The 12,581-nt window shown below is 34.1% G+C and overlaps 1 protein-coding gene across 1 annotated transcript in view; it reads right to left on the bottom strand.

Moving 5' to 3' along the window:
• Window positions 1-775: 775 nt before the first annotated feature.
• The window catches only part of ITPRID1 (ITPR interacting domain containing 1), a 38,843-nt gene continuing 27,037 nt past the window's right edge, over window positions 776-12,581 (bottom strand). The window contains 7 exon segments of the mRNA XM_029283296.1: window positions 776-855; window positions 2,120-2,261; window positions 4,189-4,509; window positions 6,358-6,370; window positions 7,959-8,107; window positions 10,660-11,450; window positions 11,611-12,071. Coding sequence (XP_029139129.1) covers window positions 776-855; window positions 2,120-2,261; window positions 4,189-4,509; window positions 6,358-6,370; window positions 7,959-8,107; window positions 10,660-11,450; window positions 11,611-12,071 — 1,957 coding nt within the window.

Raw genomic sequence — 12,581 nt, 5'->3', positions numbered from 1 at the left:
TGAGTCTTTGGTCATTCGGGTTTTCTCCCGTGTAAGATTAGAAGTATCATAGCGACGTTTCGATGAAATCACATTCATCATCATCAGGCTTGTGCTTTTAGCTTTGTGCTTCTCAGAGTAATATGAAATGTCTGCTGTTTCTTTCTTTTATATATATATATATATATATAGTGAAGCAAATGTCTCTCTGTAAATCCAAATTACTACACAATGTTATTACATATTATTTATTTGTGGGATATATATTTTAGTTTCCATCCAGAAACTCAAAATACCCATCATAACACTTGTTGATTTTTTCCCCCTCTCCACAATAACCTCTGAGTTAGGATTGGTAGGAAACCAAAAGTTCTTGGATCAAACCCAGTGGTTGAGTTTCCTGTAGAATCTAAGGCAGCATGTGTCTGAATGCCAGTTATTAGGAAGCATGAGTCCAAGAGTACAACTCTCAAGTTCATAACTATTTAATTATTGTGGGAAATAATTGGCTGATGCAGTATCTCTAAAGGAAATTTAAAAAAACAAACCCTCAGAATCTAATGATCCTTCTGCACATAGTGGCAAAGTTAGTTTGTGGAGTTTTTGGTAGCTTCTGAACATTGAATTAATTGACTGCAGAATTTAATCAGATCTGTTCCTGGTCTGAGAAATGCAAGAAAGATTGTGTTGCCATGTTTTCTATCAGATGGGTGGTTCCCCATTGTTCTAACTCCCATTTCCTTTCACCTCCCTTCTTAAGTGAAAGTGCCAGAATACCTCATGCTTTCTGGCTGTTCTAAGTAGTAGTGGCTTCATCATACCTGTAGATGGTAGCAAGTTGTTCAGAGATTTTGTTGTTGTTTATATTTTTCACCACTATGAAAAAGAAACATGAGGGAAAACAAGGAACCTGATAGGATAATATTTGAGTGCAATTTTAACAAACTACAAGGAAAGTTAGCATGGCATCAAAAATCCATGCAACCCCAAAAAGGTAACAAAGAGTTTGATTCTTGCAATGGAGCCACAGTAGCCTCAGGGTGCTGGCTAGACCCAGGTGGAGAAGAAAAGGCATCGTACAACCGCATGCTATGAGTTGAAGGGACGTACTTGGAGATATTATGGTACTATGGTGCTGGAGAAGACTCCTGCGAGTCCCTTGGACTGCAAGGCGATCAAACCGGTCAGTCCTAGAGGAGATCAAACCTGACTGCTCTTTAGAAGGCCAGATCCTGAAGTTGAAACTCAAGTACTTTGGCCACCTAATGAGAAGGAAGGACTCACTGGAGAAGAGCCTAATGCTGGGAAAGATTGAGGGCAATAGAAGAATGGGACGACAGAGAATGAGGTGACTGGATGGAGTCACTGAAGCAGTAGGCGTGAGCTTAAATGGACTCCAGAAGATGGTAGAGGACAGGAAGGCCTGGAGGAACATTGTCCAAGGGGTCGCGAAGAGTTGTACATGGCTTTGCAACTTACAACAACAACAACTTGGAGATTATGAAGAAGTGATCTAAAATTCATTGCATAAGTTGTAATGAGTGAAATGAAGGGTAATGAAAATGAGAACACAGAGGGAAAGAATGCCATTCATTATATGTAAGACGGCTTAGTTTCAGCCATCAGCAATGAAACTGTCCTAAAGGTCTGAATAAGAGATGGCAATTGACCAGAAAGTAACTGGAAAGGAAATGTTTAATCTAAATGAATCAAATCTTACTAGAATTCTTAAATTTTAAAAGTAGAATAATGTAAGCCAAAAGTCAATAGAACCGTTACTATTTTAACTTTCTAGATTTATAACCATAGTGTGAAACTGCAATTTGACATCCTTTTGACTTTGCTTAGGGACAACTCCAGGAAGCTTTTTTTTTTTTAAACAGCCTTTGAACTCTCCTTGGCAGATATACCAAATCAGGTTTTTATACAAAACTCACTCCTTGTGCTGTTTAATTCAATCAGCTTTCAGACATCTGTTTCCATTTGTTTAAACAGAATATGATCTATAGCATTACCAATATGAAGTGATATTAAATATAAGCAGTTTCAGTTTGTCTTTCAATATTGTTTAACAAAAAGTGAAGACCCATAAAAATACAAACTGTGGAAATAGTAACAGTATAACAATGCCCAATGTAACCTTGAATACAGTCATTCAATACGTGGTGGGTATTAAAGGATAATTCAGTCCTTAAGAGGGTATTCTTAAGAGCTTTTTCCAAAAAATAATGAATTGTTTCACATGGTTCCACTATGATGTCCTTGGAACCCTTTGCTATAAACTGCAGAAGGTAAGAAAACTGCAAATTAATACATTGCTTTAAACTACAATATACGGTACTTAGTTTAGTTTAGACTGATGCATGAAATCTGTTATGGAATAGAAGCGGCCAATAGATAAAAATTGAACATTGCTTGTACAGCAGCCAAACAGTGTCATGTGCTCCTTTACACCTCCATTCCCATTATGGTTGCCATGGAGCAACAGCTGGGCTAGTGTTGATGTCAAAAGTCATATGCTCTTAAAGCTGCCCAAATGGTTGATATGCTTGAGAAATATTCAGTGGCTCACACTGAGTGAAGTATTACATTGGATGGAATAAGGAATAAATTGCAATGCTTTTCTTAGAAGTCAGGTATGATTTGAAACAGTCAGGTATGATTTGAAACAACAAACTTATTATAATTCCTTACTCTTTAGTTACAGAAATTTATATGTAATAGGAATGGATTTATACATGCAGTATATTTAGATGTTTCAGAAACAATGAAGACATAAATGACATTTTTCACTTTAATAAACTAATCTTTATTGTCAATTAAATTTGCCAAAATGCACATCAGCTTTAAGACAGCATTAGCTATCACAAAACTATGTTGCAGGCACATATATCCAGTTCAGAGAGAGAGAAAAAAGGTGTACATGGATTTGTGAAACTAGCACAATAGGCCTGAACATGACTGGGGAAAAAAATCTGAGGTTTTCTTTAGTCTAGTACTACATTTACAGTATTATAATAGCTTTCTTACAATAATAACACTCGGGGAATGTTAACTTGTAAAAATCTAAAATTTTAGAAATAGCATTTGAGACACATTTATTTGGACAAGTAACAACTGGTGAAAAGTTTAATCCTGAGGAATATTGTTGATCTGATTGGTTATAAGATGCAGCATAAAAATATTATTAGAAATCAGTTAATAAGGACAACTTTTAAAAACTGGAGGAATGGGTTACAAGTATATTAGAAAGGTGACCTAACATTTTGAAGGAGGGTTTATATCAATATTGAGTTAAGATCCATATATAGTATGTTTTCCGTATATGTTTTTGTTTTAAATATATTCAGTGATAAAATTAGTAATTTCAAGACAATAAAATAAAATAATGTAAAATGTACAGATTTTCTCAAAAGAAACCTGAGCATCACATTCCTGAAGCAAAAACAAGTTTCTTATTTTATTTCTCGTGATGGAAATCAGCCATAATAATTGCCCATTAACAATTAATTCATGCTTATTCTGTTTTAAACTAGCACCAGTAGAGGGTGCTTATATCAGGAGAAAAATTGTTCAGAGATCAGAAAATTCTTGGAAGAGGCTATACTATATTTAATTATTTCTCATTATCTTTTTTTCTCTCTCTCCCTCTCTTGTCTTTTCTTTTTCTATGTTTTTCTTTTGTGTCTTTTTCTTACTTACTTTTTAAGACATGAAAATAGATTTAAATACTTTAAGGTAATTAACTCTGGGAAAATTAACCAGCAAGAATGTTTTGAACATTGTACAGAAAATAAATTGAAATAAGAATTGTAAACAGGATTCATGACGAGGCAATCAAGAGGAACATAAAAAAGAAGCATGATATTGATGTGATTATTATTGGTAGAATTTTTAGAAAAATCTTTACATTTAATTGTTGCCTATCAAATTAATAAGAATTGTATTAATTTAAGGTTGCAAAGAGAATATTATTGGAAGAAGAGAAAATCAAGCAAAGCTATCATGCGGACTTTGTAATACAGAAACTGATTGTTAGTGATTACTTTGTAAATATAAACCCAGACAACATGCTGTTTACCAAATATCAAAGTGTTTATGTTAAAAAATCAATAAAATATATTTTTTAAAAAAGAACAGAAAACCTGAGAAGAAAAGTTCCATCTATCTCCACTCTAGGAACCAGAAGCATTGAGGAGCAATTCTTACATTCTGTATAATGCCCCTGAAGTTTATTTTAGGCTGAGGGGGACCTTTACTTTCTTTTTTATTCTTGTGAAGCTCCTTGGGAACTAACACCAAACTGGTCTCAGTTGCTAAAGCTGAGGCATGCAGCTTATTTTGCCTGGTGAAAGTAGCTGAAGGGCTTGATGGGATTGTTGCACTCCTGGCTGGAGGCCTGTGTTGTATCCCCTTAACACATCCAGCTCTGGCACAGAAAACAGTCTTATCTTCATTTTCTTCCCATGAATCAGAAATTCCAAATTCTGAGCATAAAGGAGACTGTGTACTTAATAGTTGATCCAATTGCTGCAAAAAAAAGTTATTAGCTAGCTATAACAAAGGTAGGAGATGACAGACAGACAGACTGATTGTCAGTGTGTAAGAATTTATGAACTGGAATAGCCATAGCAATGAACCAGCCAATGGGAACTGTTATTTAACTGAGACACAGGATTGGCTGTGAAAAGCATGTGAGCCAGCCTAGTTTGGGTGTGGTTAGTCTCTTCCTGTGTCCTGATCTCCTGAGTTAGTTGTTGTTGTTTTCTACCACGTTGCCAAGAACTGAATGAAACTGTATGTATCATGTTTATATATATTTTATAAAAAAAGTTTTTCTAAACTATGCCTCCTGCTCATTTTGAATGTGTGCTTATTTTTTGGGCTTATTTTTGTGCTGGAAAGCTATAAAACTCTAATACAGACAGACAGACAGACATTGCCATTTAGTTGTTGTCCAGAAGTTTGCAGCCCAAATTTGATAAAGAGTTCATAAATAGCCACTCCACACAACTTTTCAGGGCTTTGGTCTGTCTTTCATAATACAATCCCCCTCTCTTTGAAAATGAGAAATTAGTCCACAAATGTGATTTGTGCATGGAATGAATTGGGAAATGTACTGTAGAGCCATTGTTATTATATGAATGTTGGGAAGTATTATCTTCAAACATATGGGAAATTTGGCTATTTTGTTTTATTTATGTACTTTGTATGCTTGTTTTACTGATTTTAAATAAATTAAATAAATTTAAATAAATAAAATAACATTTATATTATTTGGCTTTTTTGTTTTATTTAAAAGATTCAGAAAGCCGTCCCATAGAGGTGACTGTGAAGGAGGGGCACCCCGTTGATCACAAACTGATGGCAATCGCTTCGTTTGCTCTGGGGAAAGACCTCCGAACCCGACAGGAGAAAGGCTAGCCACATGCCAGTGTCTAGCCAAGCTGCCTGCAGCCAAAGTCCCAGAGCACTAGCCAGAACAACAGTGAACAGCGTGCTTGGAATTGGTGAGAGTATTTGATCTTCTCTCCTTTATTTCACAACTAGTCCCTGAGAAAACCCCCAAGGCAAACAACCTCCGAAAGTGAGGGGAGGGGACTACATTCTCATTTTCCCATAGATGGAATTAACCTTTAAGGAGGAAAGAACCTTATTGAAATTAAATTCAAAATACTACAATCTGATCAAACTTAGAAACTAAAACAATCTGCTAAGATTATATTCTAAAGGATTTTGATTGAATTACATAAAAAAAGAAAAAATAATAAGAATTTTTTTGTCTGAAAGAGCTGGAAAATAAATATTTGCTGACATCTAGTGGACAATGATAATATAGCACATTAAAGACAATGCCCAGAAACAAAGAAAAAAAATATGTTTCCATGAACTCTAATAACCTTTAAGAAGATAGTTGCTAAGGAACAGAGAAGAGATTGAATACTGGGCTAGCTATAAGATTAGAAAGTGTTTGAAGGAAAAGAAATATTTTAATAGTGGTTTAAATTTATGAACTGTTTAAAAACTTTGATCTATGACAAATTATTGAGAAGGGAAGTTACAGGAAGGATTTAAGCTGGCTAAATATATTGAATTGACAATTGACTCCTGAAAGAAAGAATTGTGATAAAACATTGATTTTACTGGGCAGACACATGGATATGACATACTCATCAAAAAATGATAAAAAGCCACACCTAATCTAATATCTATTCCTGAAAGATTTAGCCTGAAAGATCAAAGGCCTTTAGAAACACTTCAAGACAAGACAAATACTTTCCAAGACGAAATTTATGCAATGCTACAACAGATACAAACTACAATAGACTTAAACCACAAGGAGATTAAACATAACTTTGATACTATAAGCGAATATACTTCTAACTTAAATCTACAATAAAAAAACATCCAAGGAATGATGGTAAAGAATGAATAAACAACCCAGACAACAGAATGTGAACTAAAAAAAATGACTTAACTGTGAAGTTACAAATGAAGGGAATTATAACTTAATACAAACAAGAAAAAACTTACAAGACTTGGATACAAGAATAAATATGGAAAAGATACCTTATGCATTAGAACGTCAAAATAAACTTGAGAAGAAAGAAGACTTAACAAAATGGACACTGCTAGGAGAATCATTGTTTGGGAGACAAAAAGCATACATCCTATCTACTATATATCCTCTACTCCTAACAATAACTACAAAAATACAAGAACTGGACAAGTTGAAAATATTAATTTGGAAAACAATTTGGCAAAGGAAGAAGATTAGAGATGGGCTGAAGAGACTGGATTCACCCTACCAGATGGAATATTATATGAGTAAACACTTGTTTGAATATGGCTAAATAAACTAATAACTTTGGCCATAAAGGGACCTTAGAATAAGTTGGATAAGAGACATAAGTATATAGTATTTTTTGATAGGATACAAAATGTAAAAATATTAGGATGTTGTAAGTGAAGGAAAAGTTTGAATTTTAAAGACAAATTAAGTTTGAAAAGATTTAGGATTAAGGAATGATTGAAATATTGAGGAGAAATTAAGCTTAATAAGAACTCTGAAAAAAGGATATATAGTGATTTAACTAATTTTTACAAATAGAAGTGAAATATAAATTGATTAGAAAGATGTTATGGATAGATGTTATGATAGATAAGTAATATATATAATATATGAAATATGAAATACTGGATGATATATTTACATTGAAAATTTGGATATTTAGATGTTAAATACTGGGGAAAATATGATTGACAAGAATTGTTTGAATACTACAGAGAAATTGAACTTAAACAAGATTTATGAAAATAAGATATATGGTGAATCAATAAGATGACTCTTACAAAAATAACATAAGCTGATAAGAAAAAATGCTATATATGGATGCTACTATTGTTGGTATAAATATAGAACAATTTTTTATTTAATCATTTAAATATGGAAAATATCAAATATTAGAAATTATATTTGTTTAATTTTGGCAGAAAGGAGAATACTACTAGGTAAAGAGAAGATCAAGGAAATATATTATTAATTGATATACTAATTTTGGAAATATAAAAATTAATTATTATTGATTTTTTATTAACTATTATTAATTGTATATTCTTTTCTAAAAAAGTTATGAACCAAGACAACACGCTGTACACAAGGCACTAAGGTTGTTATTGTAAAAAACCAATAAAACTTTTACAAAAAAAATAATTGTATAATGTGCCTCTTATATATTTTGCAATGGAAAATTCTGTAAAATTTTATATGGCCAATGAATAGTGCTGAATATACTACAGGCTAGGTGTGTTTCATCAGCTTCATTTTTGCAGTCTTTTTAGAGCAGAGGTGGGGAACTATGGCCCCTTTATGACTTATGGCTGGCTCAGGATTTCTGGGAGTTGAAGTCCACAAGTCATAAAAGGGCCTTAGTTCTTCTTTTTGCTCCTCAAGTTTCTTCTGATTTATATAGAAAGACTTTTCCATTTTCAATGTTGTCAGTCCCTCTTTCAACAGAATATTGGGAAATAAAGCTTCTTGTTCTGCTAGGTGCTGCTCAATTTCATCCAGCTTTTCTTGAAACTTCCGGCATGAGTTTTTCATAACTTCAATTTCATGGACTGTACACTAAATACAATACCAAGAAGAAACAATAACATACTATGTATTTACAATAGAAGAGTTAAGTGGTAGACAGGCTTATTTTGAGCAGTTACTACAACAAATTTCTTAGTCTTTGGCAGAATAAACTTGAAGACTTTTCAGGAAAAATGTAAGAATATGGGGAACTTATGACTATCCATGTATTACTAAATTACAATAAGAACTTGGTTAGCACGGTCAATGGTGGGGAATAATAACTATTCTGATTTAATAGTAATCTGCTGAAACTAATGCAATATAGCTATACCAACAAGTATTATCTTCTCATTTATGGAAACCCTCGAAAAATCAATCAAATCAATTAATCAATTAGAATAGAGCTGGAAGGGACCTTCTTCTAGTTCAACCCCCTGCTCAAGCAGGAGACCCTATACCATTTCAGACAAGTGACTTTCCAGTCTCTTCTTAAAAACCTCCAGTGATGAAGCACCCATAACTTCTGAAGGCAAAAGCTGTTCCGCTAGTTAATTGTCCTCACTGTCAGGTTGCTTCTCTCCTTGATTAGTTTCCATCCATTGTTTCTTGTCCTGTCCTCTGGTGCTTTGGAGAATAAATTGACCCTCTTCTTTGTGGCAGCCAGCCTCTCAAATACTGGAATACTGCTATTATGTCCCCTCCCCCAGTCCTTCTTTTCTCATGCAATCTCAGTATGAGTGTCTCACTCTGGGTACTAATATCTGTTTTAATTTATTGCCAATTCTCATTTCTACCCCTACTGTAAACTGAGAGGATTTTCTTTATTATTATTTCCGTATTATATTCTGGATATTAGGATATTATAGGGCATTCAGGATATTATATCCTGAAATCATATGTTCATGGTTCTAAACAAGAGGCACATATATACAACACCCCATTTTTAGGGGTTTGTTTAAGTCATAGCACTACACATTTGGAAAATGAGTAGAAAAAAATTAATATTTCATTTCAATTGTTTTATTTACTGAAATTATTGAATGAAGTGTCATTTTAAGTGGGGAAAAGAGAAAAAAGTGAGGGAAAATGTTTCTGCTTTCCACAAATATTTTTTAAAAATGGAAAAATACACCAGGACCATATACTTAAAAAAAAAATACAATTAGTTATAAGTGATTTATGAAACACTGCCATCTTGTGGCAAAAATCAGAAGTGTAGCAGCATCTGTGACAAATGCTTAATGCCTGTTAATAAAATTTATTAATTGGAAAAGGTGCTATCAGACTTCTTTTTACCACTCTAAACTAACATGGGTCTCTTTCTACAATGCCATCTTGTGGACATTTTGGTTAATTCCCCCAAAGTTATAACCTAAAAATAATGTATTAAAAATAGTTCTGAGAAATCCATCTCTCTTCCCTAGATAAGCGACAGTATGGACATTGGACTTCCTGAGTTACAGTTTGGTTTTCAAATATTAATGTTGACTTAAATTATTTTAGACTCTCCATGAGCCATGATTATGTAGAGACTGTAAACACACTATCTGAATTTGCCTCCTTTCTGTAGAAAAAAAAATAATTCTATACTCGTTGAACACAGAAAAAGAGGTAGGATCACACCCACTTACTCTACAGCCAACTTCTGTGTGATCAACCAAGCTTTAACCAGAATCTAATGCATGCCAATAAATTTCATATGGGTAGCTTACACAACTTGTAATTAAAAAAAAGCAGAATTTCCAATCATACAAAAACAATAACAATATTCATGTAGATGTTGTAGATTTGAATATTCTGTATTCAGGTTTATAGAAGGAACACGGAAAATAATCTCATTCTCTGTTTTCCAATTAGTCTATGGAATGTTTGAATAAGATGACAGAAGTTAATTAATTTTGCTGAGCAAGAAAACCTTCCCATCTGTTAAAAAAGGGCAGCAAATTGGGAATCTCCAGCAAAAAGGTGTGCTGGGCAGCAAATGATGAAAGAGATTTCCCTCTATTTCCCTATAGAGTTGCACCATTTAGAGTAGAGAGTAGCACTGAACTTGGCAGACAGCATTGGACTTAGTGGAGGCATGTTTCCATACAATAGAATTGCAAAATTGGATGAAGAAACTTTAGGGCTCATTAAATTCAATGCCCTGGTCAATGCAAGTTCTGTAATATATCTCACCAGTGGCTGTCTAGCCTCTGCTTTAATAACAATGGTCAAAAAAGTCCAGCACTTCCCTAGCATTCTATTCCAGTGTTGACCAGTTCTCAACATTTCTCCTAATATTTACCTGACAGTTTTTCCCTTACCATTATCACCCAAAGTCATAAAATGTAGTTCTGACTGCATATAAACATTCAGATAACTGAAGACAGCTAACAGTTTTTCTTGACCTTATTTCTTACAGCTAAACATAAAGAACATTTTCCCCAACCATTCCTCATACAGCTTTCAGTTCTTCTACCATTCTGGCTGCTGTTCATAAATAATTTGGGGTTCGCTGTTATTTCAGACATCTAACCTGATTGCTAGAAGAACACAATTTTTTTCATCAGAGAAACAAAATACTAACCAGTTATTACATTTCCTTTAGCGAGACTCACAGAAGAGATGTTTCTCACTGCTGAGCCTTGCAACAATCTGAGAGTTTTCCAAAGCTGCAGCTCTATAGGGCTGCGAGAAGACCAACACACTGTGGGGAATTTGCAAGTTACAGCTAAAGGGAAAGATCTCATAAAGCAACAGTGGTGGGAGTTTGAAGAGCAACAGTGAGCCATTGGATGGGTACACCAAGTATTCAAAGGTTCATGGGCGCTTGCGCTGTACTCTCCATGAAGTCCTGCATCTACAGAAGCAGATTTCACTAAGTGGCCATGCCCGTTAAAAGAAGGGAAGCAGTGAAATGGGGGCATTGGTCCCTCCTTCGCTTGCATCTTATGGGTTTGAGCAGAAGCTTCTCTTGTTTGCTTGTATTTTCCCTCTGATAAAACCAAGGACTCATTCCTAGGGCATTGGGACATCTTGGATGACAAATCCATAGACGGGTTTTTGATGGCAGTTTCATTCAGTGATATGCTTTGTTTATTTGATGTTAGTTTTGAAGGCATCTGGATTGTAACAGATTTAAAGGAGTTTGCATTTATTTCAGAGTCAGGAACATGCCCATCTTTGTCCAATTCTGAACTTGATTGTAATAGATTCAAAGAATCAGATTGTCTGTTTTTAACACAGGAAAAGGAAAGGTTGGAGCCTTGAAGACTGCAATTATTTGAAATAGCATCAATTTGTGGAGATGCAGTCATCCAGATACACTCATCTTTAGAGGCTATTGTATCCACATGCTTTAATGCATCCTTGAAAGTAGCATCTTGACATCCACTTTTAATTTTTGAAACTGAAATGGGCAAATTCAACTTTTTGTAAGGCTTCATTTCATACAATTTTTTCTTCTATGCATCCTGCTGTATCTTCTAAAACATCTCTTCTACACACATCTCCCCCCCCTCCTTCTCCTCTTCCTCTTCCTCTCAAAGGTTTTTCATGTTCTTTTCTACCCTGACAACTTTGGCCGCCACTAAGTCTAATTAGAGGTGAAATGGAATTTTCCTCTGTAGAAAAAGAACCTCTGTTATTCCTTTCTGGAGCTGAAGTACTGTCTTGCACCAAACAATCATCTTCTTTCTCTCGTTGTCCTCTTCTACTTTGCATTTCATTCTTATCCAGCACATATGCTGATTTTCTGACAACATTTTCTGACTGTCCACTGTAAGTCTCACATGAAATATCATCTTCATTTATGGAATAAAAGATTTCCTCTCCCTGTAAAGTATTTTCTTCGCTCAGGCTGGGCAGTAATGAAACGGTGTTCTCTACAATTGATATGTTAGGGACAGCCCTGTCTATTTGGGGTTGATAATCTTGAGTCATAAGTAGATATTCTTGCTTATGTTGTGAAAATTCTTGATAATCATGGGAATTGCAACTAACCCTCATTGGTTATAGGCAAAGGTAAAACCTGAAATGAAAATCAAAGAGTCTTAACAAATATTCAGATTTAGCAAAATCAATGTTATTTCACTGAAAACAAAATTGAATTAGTTTGGGCTGCAATCTATTTCCATTTCCTTGGAATTAAATTCCAGTGGTTTCAGTTGAACTTAACATCTGAGAAGACACATACAGAACGGTACAATTAGAATGACTCCAATTTATTGGATCTGACATCTTTAATATTTGTAGTCAGTTATATTCTAAGTGGCCACTATACTGGATTTTAAATGTTTTTTTTCATAATTTATATCCTAGTTATTAATGGTATTAAGGTTCTTCTGAATATTAAAAAATGATTTTAGTATTTTATTAAGTTTTGGATAACACTATAACGTGCACAGAACATTTCAATTATTGGGCAAATTATAAGAATAATAAACTAAGAAATAGTTTATTTGTACTAAATATTTCTCTACCCACCCACCCCTTTTTAACTTAATGGAATAGGGCTGATATTATTTCACCATACAAAAGC

The sequence above is a fragment of the Protobothrops mucrosquamatus genome, unplaced genomic scaffold, assembly GCF_001527695.2.
Source record: "Protobothrops mucrosquamatus isolate PMUCROS unplaced genomic scaffold, P.Mucros_1.0 scaffold48, whole genome shotgun sequence".
Classification (NCBI taxonomy): Eukaryota; Metazoa; Chordata; class Lepidosauria; order Squamata; family Viperidae; genus Protobothrops; species Protobothrops mucrosquamatus.
The sequence above is the reverse complement of the archived record's forward strand: the minus strand, read 5'-3'. Positions and strand labels throughout refer to the sequence as shown.